Source organism: Staurois parvus, unplaced genomic scaffold, assembly GCF_062004578.1.
Source record: "Staurois parvus isolate SC_StPar_1 unplaced genomic scaffold, SC_StPar_1.0 ptg000141l, whole genome shotgun sequence".
In the NCBI taxonomy this organism is placed as follows: domain Eukaryota; kingdom Metazoa; phylum Chordata; class Amphibia; order Anura; family Ranidae; genus Staurois; species Staurois parvus.
In genome coordinates this window covers 1,230,755-1,247,054 of record NW_028317937.1, presented here as the reverse complement: position 1 = coordinate 1,247,054, position 16,300 = coordinate 1,230,755, and the positions used below count along the sequence as shown (strand labels likewise).

The 16,300-nt window shown below is 42.9% G+C and overlaps 1 protein-coding gene across 1 annotated transcript in view; it reads left to right on the top strand.

Moving 5' to 3' along the window:
• The first annotated feature begins 1,387 nt into the window (after window positions 1–1,387).
• MED16 (mediator complex subunit 16) overlaps window positions 1,388–16,300 on the top strand; it is a 33,233-nt gene continuing 18,320 nt past the window's right edge. Inside the window, exons 1-7 of the mRNA XM_089673573.1 lie at window positions 1,388–1,715; window positions 5,384–5,491; window positions 5,634–5,803; window positions 5,926–6,357; window positions 7,037–7,142; window positions 10,764–10,919; window positions 11,036–11,244. Coding sequence (XP_089529699.1) covers window positions 1,580–1,715; window positions 5,384–5,491; window positions 5,634–5,803; window positions 5,926–6,357; window positions 7,037–7,142; window positions 10,764–10,919; window positions 11,036–11,244 — 1,317 coding nt within the window. The 5' untranslated portion in view covers window positions 1,388–1,579. The remainder of the gene's footprint in view (window positions 1,716–5,383; window positions 5,492–5,633; window positions 5,804–5,925; window positions 6,358–7,036; window positions 7,143–10,763; window positions 10,920–11,035; window positions 11,245–16,300) is intronic.

Here is a 16,300-nt window from a genome sequence, read left to right as displayed (position 1 = left end):
GTTTACATCTGTTTTTTTTACTTCCTTTACCAATGCAAAAACGGACTGTATGTCCGTTCACATCCGTTTTTCATCCCTTCTGGGGTTTTTTATGGAAGAAAATTAGAGTTTTCTTCCGTTCAAAAAAACGGATGTTAACATCAACGGATGTAAACAGATGATCATCTGTTTACATCCGCTAGTCCATAGAAATAAATGGGTGTCCATTTTTCATTTGTAAATGGACAGATGAAAAACAGACATACGGAACGCTCGTGTGACAGGGGCCTTTCTCTAGTCATCTTCCAGGACAGCACACCTGAGAGAGATGACAAACTCCACCTGACAGGAAACACAATCAATAATTGACAAAGCTTAAATTCCCTGCCATTCCCTCCTCTCCTCAGTTTTTGATTGTGTTTCCTTAGCAGTGAAACGTTTGTTGTTTTGTGGACCTGGGGGCTGGAGGTCCCCCCTAGGGGGTAAACAGCTGAGCCGAGGAGGGCAGGACCTCCAGTCCCAGGTCCACAAAACAACGTTTCGCTGCCAGGGTCCTACTTCTGAGGAGCTTCCCATGCTTGGCGTTCCAAGGATGAGCACCCTTCCTCCCTCTTTTAGGGCAGTGAAGAGGACTGGGTCGCGAGGTGCTTCTTGCGGGTGAGGACGGCCGGCATACAGAGGTGCTCCCCTGTAGGGTGAGCGAGGTAGCCGCGGTTGAGTCCACTACTGGTTCCTCCAGAAAAGAGCACAGGACCGGAAATGGGAAGCAGGAAGTAAGGCTGTGGACCAAGCCTTGCTCCCACTATATAGGTTTGAGGGTTCTAAGTAATTTTCTATAATATTTACATGTAGGAGCAGGGGCGGACTGACCATTTGGAAACTCTGGCACTGCCCCGAGGTCAGTAGGGGGCCCCATGAGATGTCCCTGGTACCTTTTTCATAGGCTTTTTTGAGTTTGGGAAAGGACACAGGGGCCCCATGATTCATTATTGCCTGGGGGCCCCATGAGTTGTCAGTCCGCCCGTGTAGGAGCGATGTCTCTGAATCGGCCTGGTCTTCGAGTGGTTTAACGACAGTGTGACTAATGCAGCCACCACATCTAAGGACCGATATGCTACAATACTATCAATTTTCCTTCTTGTGTTTAGAAGTAGGGACAAGGACAAGCAGAAGCGTATATTCCAAGTGAAAGAATAGTTCCCTTTACAAGGACTAATGATATATCTTTACATATGTCCTCTAATCATGAATATTTTCCAAGCTTTTACTGAAACTTCAGCCTCCTATGTAGTTCTGGAGTGTTAGCACTGATTATTGTAGTTAGGGGCCGTTTGCGTTGCACTGTGGGAGGCTGCTGTTTCATGTTTTAGCAGCTGCCGCATGCAAATCTAGACGTGACGTCATTAGAAGGCGCCTTTCCCGAGCAGCATGAGCAGGAAGTGTGTATGTTTTGTTATGCGGTGTGATTTGTAGGCTTCCTGGGTACTGAATATATGAATGGTAGCGCGGAGCTTCCAGTGTCGGTGTAATAATCATTAGAGGGGAGTTTGGCTCCTTTGTCGGTCCTGCACACTCTGCTAAGGCCAGGAAGGGGGTCGTCATGGACGTGGCCTATATCTGTGAGTGGGACAGAAAGCCCCGGAGCAGTCACTGCCCCTCCAGCCCGCCGGTGTGTGCTTGGTCCTGCCGTAACCTGATCGCCTTCACATCAGACCAGAGGAGCGAAGATGAGAAAGGTACTGGTACACCTCTTGTCACCTCTGGCCTTCCTGTCACCTTCCTAGAACTTCTGGAAGTAAACATTCACAATGAAGTGCTTTATTAAGATTGCTGTTCATTTGCTGCAGATCACTTAGTGGTGTGGCAGAATGGACCATTGTTTATTAGTATAATCTGCTGGATGTCATGGCAATAGGGAGGTTTTCACTCAGTCGTTGGTCAGCACTGTTCCTGGATTCAGTAGTAAAGACCTGTTCAGAGCCTAGCACCGTGCTTACCTGATCCAGCACCACCAAAAAGTGCTGACCTGTACTGGGCCAATCGTAAGCGGTCGAGGCATTCCACGCCCCGCAGCAGCAAGTATATTGGTTAGGTGGGAATGCCCTAGTTGCAGATGATTGGTCCAGTACAGTGACAGCTTCCTGGAGGGCTGGGTTCAGACTAGGATCTGAACACACCTGGGTTTGTCGTTATTAAAGTGATTGTTTGCTGCCCCCCATTTTTTGTGTGGTGCACATTTCAGATACTCACCCACTGAGAGGGTCCAGTATTAACCTGTTGAGATCCTCTTGTCTTTTGCCACCGCTCAGTCCCACGCTGCCATGTTGCTTGTGACATCGAGAGGTCAGCCAGGTTCAGCCAACACCCCTCCCAATGACGCGGTGTCAGGCACACCCCCTTCTTTTCTGAATGAAAGGCTATGCCTCCTGGGATATGTGATGGGCATATCTCAGGAGGCGCAGTGAGCACTGTGCATGTCATTCACTTAGGTGACTGATATGCATGGGGGGGCACATTTCTTGCTTTTCAAAAAAATAAAAAACAGGGCTATTCATGTAGCATATGGGAGGAGGGATGGCTTGGAGGAAAGCCTATTCAGAGGGTAAAGATCTGCTTTTAGTTTAGGTTCACTCCTAGAATCACACAGGTATCCAAATCCTAGATTGTAAGCTCCAAGGAGCAGGGCCCTCGAACCCCTCGTGTATCGCACTGTATTGTTGTATTGTCTCCCATTGTAATGTACAGTGCTGAGAAAACGGTTGGCGCTATATAAATACTGTATAATAATAATAAATCAACAAAGGAATGGCTTCACCAGAAGATTAAAGTTTTGGAATGGCCCAGCCAGAGCCCAGACCTGAATCTGATGGAAAATCTGTGGGGTGATCTGAAGTGGCTGTGCACAGGAGATACCCTTGCAATCTGACAGATTTGGAGTGTTTTTGCAAGGAAGAGTGGGCAAATATTGCCAAGTCAAGATGTGCCAAGCTGATAGACTCATACCCAAAAAGACTGAGTGCTGGAATCAAATCAAAAGGTGCTTCAACAACGTATTAGTTTTAGGGTGTGCACACTTATGCAACCATATGATTTTAGTTTTTTCATGTTTACCCCCTACCTACCCCCAAAAGATTTTTTTTTTCAATTGAGTTGTACAGTTTCTATGTCACAAAAGGTGGAAGAAATTCTGAGATTATTTATCTTTGTCTCATTTTTCTACATCACAGAAATCTGACATTTTAACAGGGGTGTGTAGACTTTTTATATCCTCTGATTAACTCCACTCTGCAATCCCCCAGACAGAAATGAGCAGTTTACCCATGCAGTGCGGGCACAGCATGGGAAAAAAAAAATTGCCCAGCGTTCTTTTTTTTTTTTTTTTAAAGGTGTTTTGTTTTTGGTTTTTGGTTTTTTTTGTTTTCCTGTCACTTTGGTCAAAAATGAATGTTGATTTCATCCCTTTACCAATTAGAAATCTGAATGAACATTCCTAAACCAAACCTTTTCGAATTAAAAATTTGTGTATGGCCAGCATAGGGCACACCAAGCATAGGTAGCTTGTATCAAGTTACCTGCTTATGACAAGGGAGTATTATATTACAATCCTGTCTGAAAATCTGCTAAACCGCATTTTAAAGTCTTTTAAAAAAAAATTATTTAAATAAAGTCTGATGATATGTGCCAGATTCAACTTCTTTATACATCTCTTCTGTCGGTTATTCTCAGAGTGGATTAGATATTGTTTCCCAACCATATAGCTGATTATTTATATTTACCACTGCATATAGATATTGAAGAATAAATTACTTTACATACTGTATTAACTAAATTATACACCAAACTTTTTTTGAGGTTTTAATCGAAACCATAATCAGCCAACTAATCGAATATGAAAATATTTGTTTGTTGCAGCCCTACTGGTTTCCCACACCATGTTCTACTGTGAACTGGAGCTTAGTGGTGGAATGAAGGGTAGAGGATACTTTGCAAGTTAACCTAAATGAAGTCTGCTACACAACTAAGGGCATGCTCACACTAACCACACAGGAAAATGCTCTGTTATCCTAAAAGGCTCTATTCACACTTTTGTGCTTTGCAAATACACACAAACTCCCGCCTTACTGCACACGATGCAAAATGCGGTAAGAAAATTAGTTTCAAATCTGCCGAGAAGTTGCATGTTTTTTGCCGTGCACAACAAATGCAGCAAAACGCACTGTATACAAGTACAAAAAGCTACATCGGCTTCTTTCAAATAAATAGGCTGCTCTGTGTGTGACATGCAAAAATGTGACAAAAAAAAATGCACGGCTAACAAACACTAGATGTGAATGCTGCCTAAGGGCTGGTAGATGGGCTTCAGGTGTGGGTGCCTTATGCATTTACAACACAAGGCACCGTTTACCTTTTTCTTTATTGAAATGTCACAAAGTGACCCACTGCCCAGATGCAGTGCATAGAAACACAAGGTGTGACAGAGAGCTGCAAAGCGATGCAGAAAATTTGTAGATATGTATTTTTTTCCAATTTGCATATTCTGCCTATGTTCTAGTGCGGGGCACATAGAAAACAATTGTTTGTGAGGCATTTTTCTAGTGCAGAATATCCCAGATCTCCACAAAAGTATAAATAAGCTGTAATTGAGGAAAGAGTGAAGGTACAAAAAGTTTGGTGGTTACAGTAAAATCCAGTTTTGATCAACTGCAAGCAATTTAAAAAAACAAATGCAGGTTCAGAGAGCCATACAACGTGAAAAACAAGCATATTTCTGCACCCAAGAGTCTCAGGTGTTCATGTACAGCTATCTGTACAAATTAATGACCGGCTGCATGCTGGTAATCACACATCCAAGCAGTTACTTGCATACAGTGACAAATGAATAGCCCTGGATGTAAACTATATCAAGGGGGACACATCTATCCATGTACACATGTGAATGCTTGGATGTGCAGCTACCAACATGCAGCCACAACCTGTCATTGATTTATACAGATGGCTGTACACAAACAGCTGAGATTCAGAAGCAGAAATATGTTCCTGGATGCTTTTCATGGTGCACCTGTGTGAATGAAATGGTTGCATTCTAGCAGATCATAACACTTTGCATATTCATTCATGAAGTGCTTTAAAAAAAATAAGATGGTCTCTCCACTCACCCCCCCCACCACCACTACCACCACCACTTTCAAAAGGTACCAGTCTGACACACCATGACTAGTATAAACCAGGTATACAGGCTCTTCAGCAACATTGGCTCAAGAACTTTTGTAGGAATATGTGGAGTTACGTCTAAACTAGTCTATATTTAATTTTTCAAGCCTTTGTTTTCTGTTGAAGTGAACACTATCAAGTCCAAAACAATCCATGGCTTTACAACTAAGCAGCCTTTTTTTTCTTTTTAAAGATCTTACCCATATGATCCACATCCTTGACACAGAACATCCTTGGGATGTCTATTCTATCAACTCTGGACACCAAGAAGTCATCACAAGCTTGGAGTGGGACCAGTCTGGTAAGCAGTGTAGATAAAACACGACACAAGCAGATACAGTGGATGAAGAAATGTTTTGAAAGATCTCTACAAAAGAATCATCTTAAAATTAGATCGGTAATGTTCTAGTTTTTTAATGTTTTGTTTTTGGGGGTTTTTTCAGGCTCTCGTCTACTGTCAGCTGATGCTGATGGCCGGATTAAGTGTTGGGGCATGACGGATCACTTGGCAAATAGCTGGCAGTGTATAGTAAGCAGTGAGGTAGATGGAGACCCAATCGTGGCACTTTCATGGCTTCACAATGGGGTGAAACTGGCACTGCATGTGGAAAAGGTAAACAGTAATACGTTTCTAACCTGCATACATTCTTTTCCAATCATTTGTCTTTGTCTGGGTCAGTATGCTTGCATCTGCAGTAGTTCCTGCTTATATTTATCTATTCTGTTTTCTTATAGTCAGGTGTCTCCAGTTTTGGGGAGAAATTCTCTCGTGTGAAGTTTTCTCCATCTCTAACTTTATTTGGAGGAAAGCCAATGGAAGGATGGATTGCTGTCACTATCAGTGGACTTGTTACTGTATCTTTGTTAAAGCCCAATGGACAAGTTCTGACGGCTACAGAAAGTTTGTGTCGTCTGCGATGTCGGGTTGCACTGGCTGATATTGCTTTTACTGGTGGAGGAAACATTGTTGTAGCCACCTGTGATGGAAGCAGCACATCCCCAGTACAATTCTACAAAGTCTGTGTGTCTGTTGTGAGCGAAAAGTGCAAAATTGACACAGAGATTTTGCCTTCACTCTTCATGCGCTGCACTACAGATCCAGCTCGCAAAGACAAGTTTCCTGCTGTTACTCATCTCAAATTTCTTGCCAGAGACATGTCCGAGCAGGTAAATAGAAAAAATGGTTGTCTTTGTTCCCAATTTTCTAACTGTGGTGGCCTTTTGCACATAATTTATATGACATTGCTCAAAAGCTCTGACATGACAGTATAGTGGGAAATGTTTACATATAGGATAGTATTTTTGGATAGAGAAGGAAATGGGTTAAAACCCCTATTAGTTTATTATTTTTGTTTGTGTGTTGTTGGGGAAATTTTCCTTTTACTTTCTGTTCTGGAGATAAAACAGAAAATCTCTACAAGGGAAGAGTAATTCCTCTCTTGGACAGATGTTAGAGAAACACATGCCCCCATTGTATGATTTACACTTTTCTCTTGTTCTGGTGACTATGTTCATTTTTTACATTTAACCAGTCCCCAGAACGAACAGTGAGGCAGGCATATGGGCAGCAAAGAAACCTGACTGGTCCAATCCTTCACTACTCTACCCTAGGCATGGAAAAAACGTACATAGGAATGTAGGACAGTTTTATGGAAATTGACTCAGTTCAATCCAAAATTCAAGCTAATAGTTATCAGTACAAGCCCATCTACTTGAGTTGGTGATGGCAGTAAAGGGTCTACAAATATAAATACTCTTTAAATAGGTACAGTTTTTTTTTTAATCTGATAACAAGTTTATATTAACAGGTAGATAGTTAACTCTTTTCTTTCCTTCCATTAATTAGGTTCTCCTATGTGCCTCTAATCAGTGTTCCAGTGTAGCAGAGTGCTGGTCCTTGCGTAAGGAAGGACTCCCCCTCAATAACATTTTCCAGCAACTTTCTCCTGGAGGTAAAGTAGCATTATTACAGCCTCTAGATTGGACTACTCCTTCTACAGGTTCAGCCTCTGCCTGTGTCACCTGGCAAAGCCCTCACTGTAACTTCCCAAACTGCAGAATTGGGGTCAAATGTTTCTTTTTGGTACCTAGGTTTCTCTTGGACCCCAGTAGCTGGTATTTTCCTAACCTCGGTGCTCACATGGCCCTAGTGATAGAATAAATATATGTATTTACTAAGTAAGGGTTTGGTTTCACACTTTCTTTGCTATTCATTCCCTTTTTATCTTTTTATGTATTTCTTTCTTTCTGACCTTTTTATAGTGGTTAATGTTAAGGGTAATGTCAAATGTGCTGCCAAAAACTTATAGGGAGCGCTAATTCTATTGTATTGCCTTATGTAACATATCCCCAGTTTCAAACTACCTCCCTTGTATGCCCTTGGTCTCTTACCAACCCTGCCACATGCCTGTAATCTCTGACCATTTGCCTTTAGCATGTCCACAATCCTTGACCATCTATTGTAGTATGTCCGCAATCTCTGATAATTTTCTTTAAAGTGTTGTTAAATCCAGAACTTTTCTCCTGGAATTTTGATATTATCATGGTGAATTTTTTTTTTATAGCAATCAATTCTGTGGCTGCTGCATTGTCCCCATCCTGCACATGCTCCACTATCTCCTTTTCAGTCCCTTCACTTTCCTCTGTTCGAGCTGTCCCACATGATGTTTTGCATTAGTTGGGGTCGGCTCTGAAGTTAAGACTGCAGTATGGCACTATTGGGAGTCAAGATTGATATGGGATGCTTCTCCCTAGTTTATCAATCTCTTGTTTCACACAAAGCACAGACTTTAGGAACAATTCACAGATTGCCTTTGTTGGTAGAGCTGCTGGTAAAAGTAATCTGTGAACCGTCATTAAAGTCTGAGGCAACATTTGTGGCCCCTTTTATGTTGTAAGTTGACCGCTGCTCATACCCAATTTCTTTAGCAGATTGATACATTTTCATATTTTGTGCTGCATGATGTGTAGTAAAAGTGTCTGTAATTGAGACTGTCTTTGTTGCCCTGCAATCAGTGTTTAAATCTGGCTTTCTAAACTTTTTTTTACCCCAGAGGGAACCCTAAAATATTCAGGCCTTGAGGAATCCCTACAAAACCAACTAATAGGAAAAATGCCACTTACATTGGTGATAAATAGAAAGTAAGCAACACTACAGTGGCGGTCAGAATGCCACCCTTACAGACCACTAAAAAGATAACTGGGTCAAGCTGCTGGTTTAGCCAAGTAGTGTTGGCTCTGTGGAATCCTGGAGTTACTTCAGAGGTTACAAAGATTTCTTTGGGGTTTGGCTGGCTGATTTCTCACCTATTCTGACTGCATAGCTTTTGGGCCAACACCACATGAAAGAGCTAGCAGCAAGACACTGATGATCGCTTTTTTTTTTTTTTTTTTTTTTTTAAAGCTGTCTTTAAGGGTGGCATGCAAACCAGAACTGTAACCAATGCACGGGGCATTCTTCCTACTGACCTCCACTGTAAGGTGGATTTTCCCCACTGGCTGCCAATAAATTGTTTTTAGCAATGGTTCCCGTAGACTAGGAAGCTATTTCATGGGTTCTTCTAGAATAATAAGATTGGAAAAAAGACGGATATACTTTTGTATGTATTAAAAAGTGTGTTTATAGGTAGCATTTACAAAGGTTAATGGTGTCTATGAAGTTCCTACCACCCCAAGCATATCTGCAGTATGTAATCGTGAGATTTAGTGTTGTCACGCATGAGCTATTCACTGTTCTCCTTACTGTAAGCTTTGACATGAGGGGAAAAAAACTCGACCTCTACCAATATGTGTGCCTGCACACTTAGACACAATCCAGGACAAGGCATTGTATGTCAGTAATGAAGAAAGTATCATCTGCAGGTAGACCAAAGGCAATACTGGTGACTAGTCTTTTTTGCTCTTTGTCTGTCTTTTTGGAGCACATCTTCAGTTCCTTTTTCAGCAGACAATTAAAAAGGCGCTCCAGTCCTCCCAAGAAATTACTTTACTTTAGCTGCTGTCCTTTTAATATAAGGACACGTACCTGTTTTGGGATCCAGCGCTGTCTTTACTCGAGTCAACTTTTCAATCGGCTTTGGGTCCAGATGCTGGAATCTTACCTAGGCGAAACCGGCAGGGTTTCCATCTGCGCTTGTGTGAGCCATGCTGTGCTCTGTGATTAGTCCTGTAGTTTTCTGGGACCTGTGATGTGTCCCAGAAATCTGCTGGGGGAGGGGGGAAACTGCCACTCTGAGTACTGGGGCAATCTGACTGAGAGCGGGTAACTGTCGATACCAGGTACTCTCTCCCCCCCAAAATAAAAGGTGGCAAATGTTAGTGGGAGGGGGGTGCAAACAAACGGAACTTCCCTTTTTTGGGTGAAGTTCAGCTTTAAGGTGTTTTGTACCTGTACACCAAGAAATTACCATTACAATAGAACTATGCACAAAGTCAGAAATGTAATGCAGACTATTACTAGAACTAGCAGTTTTGTCTTTTGTTAGCACAGCGGTTTAGTTTTTATGTTATTAGTCCCCCATGTAACATACTTTTATCTGTTGATCCTGCCACTGAGTATGTTTCCTTTATCGAGGTGACGACTGTTATGTAGTGAAATCTCACAGCTGCACTGTCACTCTGTGGACAGGATAGTCTTTGGTGGACTTTTGAATGGACTCTTAAGCAAAAGATAAATTAAAGCTTAACTCCATATAACACTTTTAAGGCTGGTACACACGGGCCAAATATCAGCTGGTTCAACAGAAACCGACCGATTTTACAGCCCCTCTATACAGCAGCCTGTCTGACAGAAGCCATTCTAACCAGCTTTTATTGAACGGACATACTGGAAAAACCAGCATCCAATCAGTGTGTTCTGGCTGGGGGTAGTGGTGGAGGGCCCACCTCCTGTTTTTTTTATTTTTTGTTCAGTCCGCTGGGTTGAATGGAAAAAAAACTCTGTGTGTACCTAGCATTAGGCCGTAAAGTGTGTGTGTGTGTGTGTGTTAGTTACAGGAGGCAATGAGAGAAACAATAAGGCCTCATTCACATTGGAACTGTCAAACCTGCATTTTATATGCATTTAGAGGACATTTCTAAGTGCATATGAATGCATGTATTTATTTTTCAATGGTACCTTTTCAGTTTAGGCGCAGTCAATATAGCTGCGTTCAAGAAAAAAAATTAATTCTGTGTGTTTAGGATCTGATTTTAAACTAAACTCAGCTAAACCTATTTTAAACAGGAACATCTAAACAAAGGCAAAAGTGATCCTCAGGAGCTGTGTGTGTGTGTGTGTGTGTGTGTGTGTGTGTGTGTGTGTGTGTGTGTGTGTGTGTGTGTGTGTGTGTGTGTGTGTGTGTGTGTGTGTGTGTGTGTGTGTGTGTGTGTGTGTGTGTGTGTGTGTGTGTGTGTGTGTGTGTGTGTGTGTGTGTGTGTGTGTGTGTGTGTGTATACGCACCTGTTTCTCTCTAGTAGGATTTTGTAGGATATTGTCAGCTAATTCAGGGCCTAGTGCTTTCTAACAGTTTGTGGAATATATCAACTAAACTTTATATAAATAAATGAATTGCTAATTTGGTCATTTTTTTCAGTGAGTGATAAGCAGCCAATGATACTGAAGTGGCGTATCTTGTCGGCTACCAATGAACTGGAGCGTGTGTCTGCTGTAGCTCTACCCAAACTTCCAATTTCCCTTACCAATACGGACATCAAAGTGGCAAATGAGACTAAGTTTTATCCTGGGCTAGGTATGATACAATTATTTTTATGTACCTTTGTTACCTGGGAAGGCTAGTTAAAGTTTATGGCTACAAATAAAGTACACGTTCTCTAGTAATCAGGATTTGTTACATTTTCTTTTCAGGTTTAGCACTGGCATTCCACGATGGTAATGTTCACATTGTGCACAGATTATCACTGCAGACAATGGCTGTCTTATTTGGTTCATCCATGCGTCCCTCTGAGGAGCCCAGTTTAAAACGTCAACGTTCGCCTACCCCTTGTGTTCATTTCAAGGCCCTGCAGATGTCCTGGACTTCATTGGCATTAGTTGGATTAGACACCCAGGGCAAGGTTAAGAAGAAATTCTTAGACTGTATTTTATTGACTTCTGCCCATGTATTAGTGACTACAGAAATAACAGCAGTCCGAGATAGATTAATTTGTCTGTATCACATTTTAGCCCTAGTCTGTAAGCACACATTCATGCCACATACAGGTGAAACTTGAAAAATTAGAATATCGTGCAAAAGTTCATTTATTTCAGTAATGCATCTTAATAGGTGAAACTAATATATGAGATAGACTCATTACATGCAAAGCAAAATAATTCAAGCCGTGATTTGTCATAATTTGATGATTATGGCTTACAGCTCATGAAAACCCAAATCCACAATCTCAGAAAATTACATGCGATCAATATAACAAGGATTGTACATAGGACAATATCGGACCCTTGAAAAGTATAAGCATGCATATGTACTCAGTACTTGGTTTGGGCCCCTTTTGCAGCAATTACTGCCTCAATGCGACGTGGCATGGAAGCTATCAGCCTGTGGCACTGCTGAGGTGTTATGGAAGACCAGGATGCTTCAATAGTGGCCTTCAGCTCTTCTGCATTGTTCGGTCTCATGTCTCTCATCTTTCTCTTGGGAATACCCCATAGATTCTCTATGGGGTTCAGGTCAGGCGAGTTTGCTGGCCAATCAAGCACAGTAATCTCACGGTCATTGAACCAGGTTTTGGTGCTTTTGGCAGTGTGGGCAGGTGCAAAGTCCTGCTGGAAAATGAAGTCCGCATCCCCATAAAGCTCGCTTGCGGAAGGAAGCATGAAGTGCTCCAATATCTCCTGGTAGACGGCTGTGTTGACCCTGGACTTAGTGAAGCACAGTGGACCAACACCAGCAGATGACATGGCTCCCCAAATCAACACAGACTGTGGAAACTTCACACTGGACTTCAAGCATCTTGCAGTGTGTGCCTCTCCATTCTTCCTCCATACTCTGGGTCCTTGGTTTCCAAACGAGATGCAAAAGTTGCTCACATCAGAAAAGAGGACTTTGGACCACTGAACAGCAGAGCAGGTCTGTTTTTCTTTATCCCAGGTAAGACGCATCTGATGTTGTTTTTTGTCCAGGAGCGGCTTGACAAGAGGAATACGACATTTGAAGCCCATGTCCAGGATCCGTCTGTGTATGGTGGCTCTTGATGCACTGACTCCAGCCTCAGTCCACTCCTTGTGAAAGTCCCCAACACTTTTGAATGGCCTTTTCCTGACAATCCTCTCCAGGCTGCTGTCATCCCTGCTCCTTTGCAGGTGTTATGGCTTAATTAGCTGATTAGAGTGTGACACTTTGAGCCTAGAATATTGCACCTTTTCACAATATTCTAATTTTCTGAGATTGTGGATTTGGGGTTTTCATGAGCTGTAAGCCATAATCATCACAATTATGACAAATTATGGCTTGAACTATCTTACTTTGCATGTAATGAGTTTATTTCATACATTAATTTCACCTTTTAAGTTGCATTACTGAAATAAATGAACTTTTGCACGATATTCAAATTTTTCGAGTTTCACCTGTATAAGATGTACAGTGGATATAAAAAGTCTACAGACCCCTGTTAAAATGTCAGGTTTCTGTAATGTAAAAAAATCAGATAAATAATTTTCAGAACTTTTTCCAACTTTTTCCAACTTTTTAATGTAACCTATAACTGTACAACTCAGCTGAACAACAACGGAAATCTTGAGGTGGAGGGAAGTAAAAATAAAAAACTAAAATAATATGGTTGCATAAGTGTGCACACCCTTAAACTAATACTTTATTGAAGCACGTTTTGATTTTATTCCAGCACTCAGTCTTTTTGAGCATGAGTCTTTTTAGCATAACACATATTGACTTGGCAATATTTGCCCACTCTTCATTGGAAAAACACTCCAGATCTGTCAGATTGTGAGGGCATCTCCCTTGCACAGCCCTCTTCAGGTCACCCCACAGATTTTTGATCAGGTTGAGGTCTGGGCTCTGGTTTGGCCATTCCATAACTTTAACCACTTGCCTACCAGGCACTTATACCCCCTTATTTACCAGGCCAATTTTCAGCTTTCAGCGCTGCCGCACTTTGATTGACAGTTGCGCGGTCATGCAACATTGTACCCATATGAAATTTTGATCATTTTTTTTTCTCACAAATAGAGCTTTCTTTTGGCGGTATTTAATCTCCACTGGGCGCTTTACTTTTTGCGCTATAAATAAAAAAAAAAGTGCAAAAAATTTGAAAAAAAAAAGTTTCTTTGTTTCTATTATAAAATTTTTCAAACAGGTATTTTTTCTCCTTCACTGATGTGCGCTGATGAGGCAGCACTGATAGGCGGCACTGATAGGCGGCACTGATAGGCAGCACTGATAGGCAGTACTAATGAGGTGGCACGGATAGGCGGCACTGATAGACAGCACTAATGAGGTGTCACGGATAGGCGGCACTAATATGCAGCACTGATAGGCGGCACTGATAGGTGACACTGATGATGGGTACTGATAGACGGCACTGACTGGCATCACTGCTGGGCACTGACTGGCGGCACTGACTGGCACAACCCCTGGGCACTGACTGGCAGCACTGCTGGGCTGCACTGGTGGGTGGGCACAGGTGGGTGGCACTTCTGGGCACAGGTGGGTGGCACTTCTGGGCACAGGTGTGTGACACTGCAGAGTGGCACAGGTGGGTGCACTTCTGGGAACAGGTGGGTGCACTGCTGGGCACAGGTGGGCGGAGCTAGTGGGCGCACTGCTGGGCACAGGTGGGCGGAACTTGCGGGTGGCACTGCTGGGCACCGATCATCAGGGCACTGATCATCAGTGCCCTGATGATCGGTGCCGATCCCCGCTCTGACAACTGCCGGTTCTCGGCAGTACTTTCCTCACGATCTGACAGCGTGAGGAAAGTGCAGCCGAGAACCGGCACTTGCATTTCCCTGTGATCAGCGTGTCATTGGACACCGCTGATCACGTGGTAAAAGGCCGCTGTGATTGGCCTTTTACCACATTACGTGATCAGCTGTGTCCGTAGGACACAGCGTTCACGGAGATCGCCGGGTGCGCGCCCAGGAGAGCGCGTTCTGGGAGGACGTCATATGACGTCCACTCAGAACTGGCCGGCTGCAGTGTAGCCGTCATTCGGCTATCTGCGGTCGGCAACTAGTTAATCATCTTCTGGTAAAATCATTCCTTTGTTGAGTAGGATGTATGCTTTGGGTCGTTGTCATGCTGAAAGATGAAGTTCCTCTTCATGGTCAGCTTTCTAGCAGAAGCCTGAAGGTTTTGTGCCAATATTGACTGGTATTTGGTACTGATAATTCCCTCTACCTTGACTAAGGTTCCAGCTGAAGAAAAACAGCCCCAAAGCATGATGCTGCCACCACCATGCTTCACTGTTCAACCTTGGTTTCATCAGACCAGAACACATTTTTCCACATGCTTTTGAGAGACTTCAGTTGTGTTTTTGCAAAATTTAGCCAGGCTTAGATGTTTTTCTTCGTAAGAAAAGGCTTCTACCCCATAACCCAGACATATGAAGAATACGGGAGATTGTCACATGTACCACACATCCAGTACTTGCCAGATATTGCTGCAGCTCCTTTAACCAGTTGCCGACCACAGATAGCCGAATGACGGCTACACTGCGGCCGGCCAGTTCTGGGAGGGCATCATATGACGTCCTCCCAGAACACGCTGTCCTGCGCGCCCCCCTTTGGATGCCTCCGGCAATCTCCGTGATCGTTGTGTCCTACGGACATAGCTGATCACGTGATGTGGTAAAATGCCAATCACAACGGCCTTTTACCATGTGATAAGCCGTGTCCAATGACACACTGATCACAGGGAAATGCAATTGCCGGTTCTCGGCTGAACTTTCCTCTCGCTGTCAAAGCGTGAGGAAAGTACTGCCGAGAACCGGCAGTTGTCAGAGCAGGGATCGGCACAGATTATCAGGGCACTGATGATCAGTGCCCAGCAGTGCCACCCACCAGCTCCGCCCACCTGTGCTTTATCTGTGCCACCCACCTGTGCCCAGCAGTGCCGCCATTCAGTGCCCAACAGTTCCGCCAGTCAGTGCCACCTATCAGTTCTGACTTTCGGTGCTCATCATCAGTGCCGCCTATCCATTAGTGCTGCCTGCCATTATCCATTAGTGCTGCCTATCAGTGCCGCCTATTAGTGCCTATCACTGCTGCCTCATCAACGTACATCAGTGAAGGAGAAAAATTGCCTGTTTGCAAAATTTTATAATGGAAACAAAGAAACTTTTTTTTTTTGCACTTTTTTTGTTTATAGCGCAAAAAGTAAAACACCCAGCGATGATTAAATACCACCAAAAGAAAGCTCTATTTATGAGAAAAAAATGATAAAACTTTCATATGGGTACAATCTTGCATGACTGCGCAATTGTCATTCAAAGTGCGACAGTGCTGAAAGCTGAAAATTAGTCTGGTAAGGAAGGAGGTATAAGTGTCTGGTAGGCAAGTGGTTAATGTTTCTGTAGGCCTCTTGGCAACCTCCCAGACCAGTTTTATTCTCGTCTTTGCATCAATTTTGGAGTGACGTCCAGTTCTTGGGAATGCCACTGTTGTGCCATATTTTCTCCACTTGATATCTGTTTTCTCTGTGTTCCATGGTATATCTAATGCCTTGGAAATTCTTTTGTACCCTTCTCCTGACTAATACCTTTTAACAATGAGATCCCTCTGATGCTTTGGAAGCTCTCTGTGGACCATGGCTTTTGCTGTAGGTTGCGACTAAGAAAATATCAGGAAAGACCTACTAGAACAGCTGAACTTTATTTGGGGTTAATCAGAGGCACTTTAAATGATGGCAGGTATGTACTGACTCCTATTTAACATGATTTTGAATGTGGTCCTTAATTGTGAACACAGCTACATCTCCAGTTATGAGAGGGTGTGTACACTTCTGCAACCCCTATTATTTCAGTTTTTTTTTATGTTTACTTCCCCCCCCAAAAAGATTTCAGTTTGTTTTTCAATTGAGTTGTACAGTTTATAGGTCACATTAAAGGTGGAAAAAGTTCTGAAATTATTTATCTTTGTCTCATTTTTTTACATCACAGA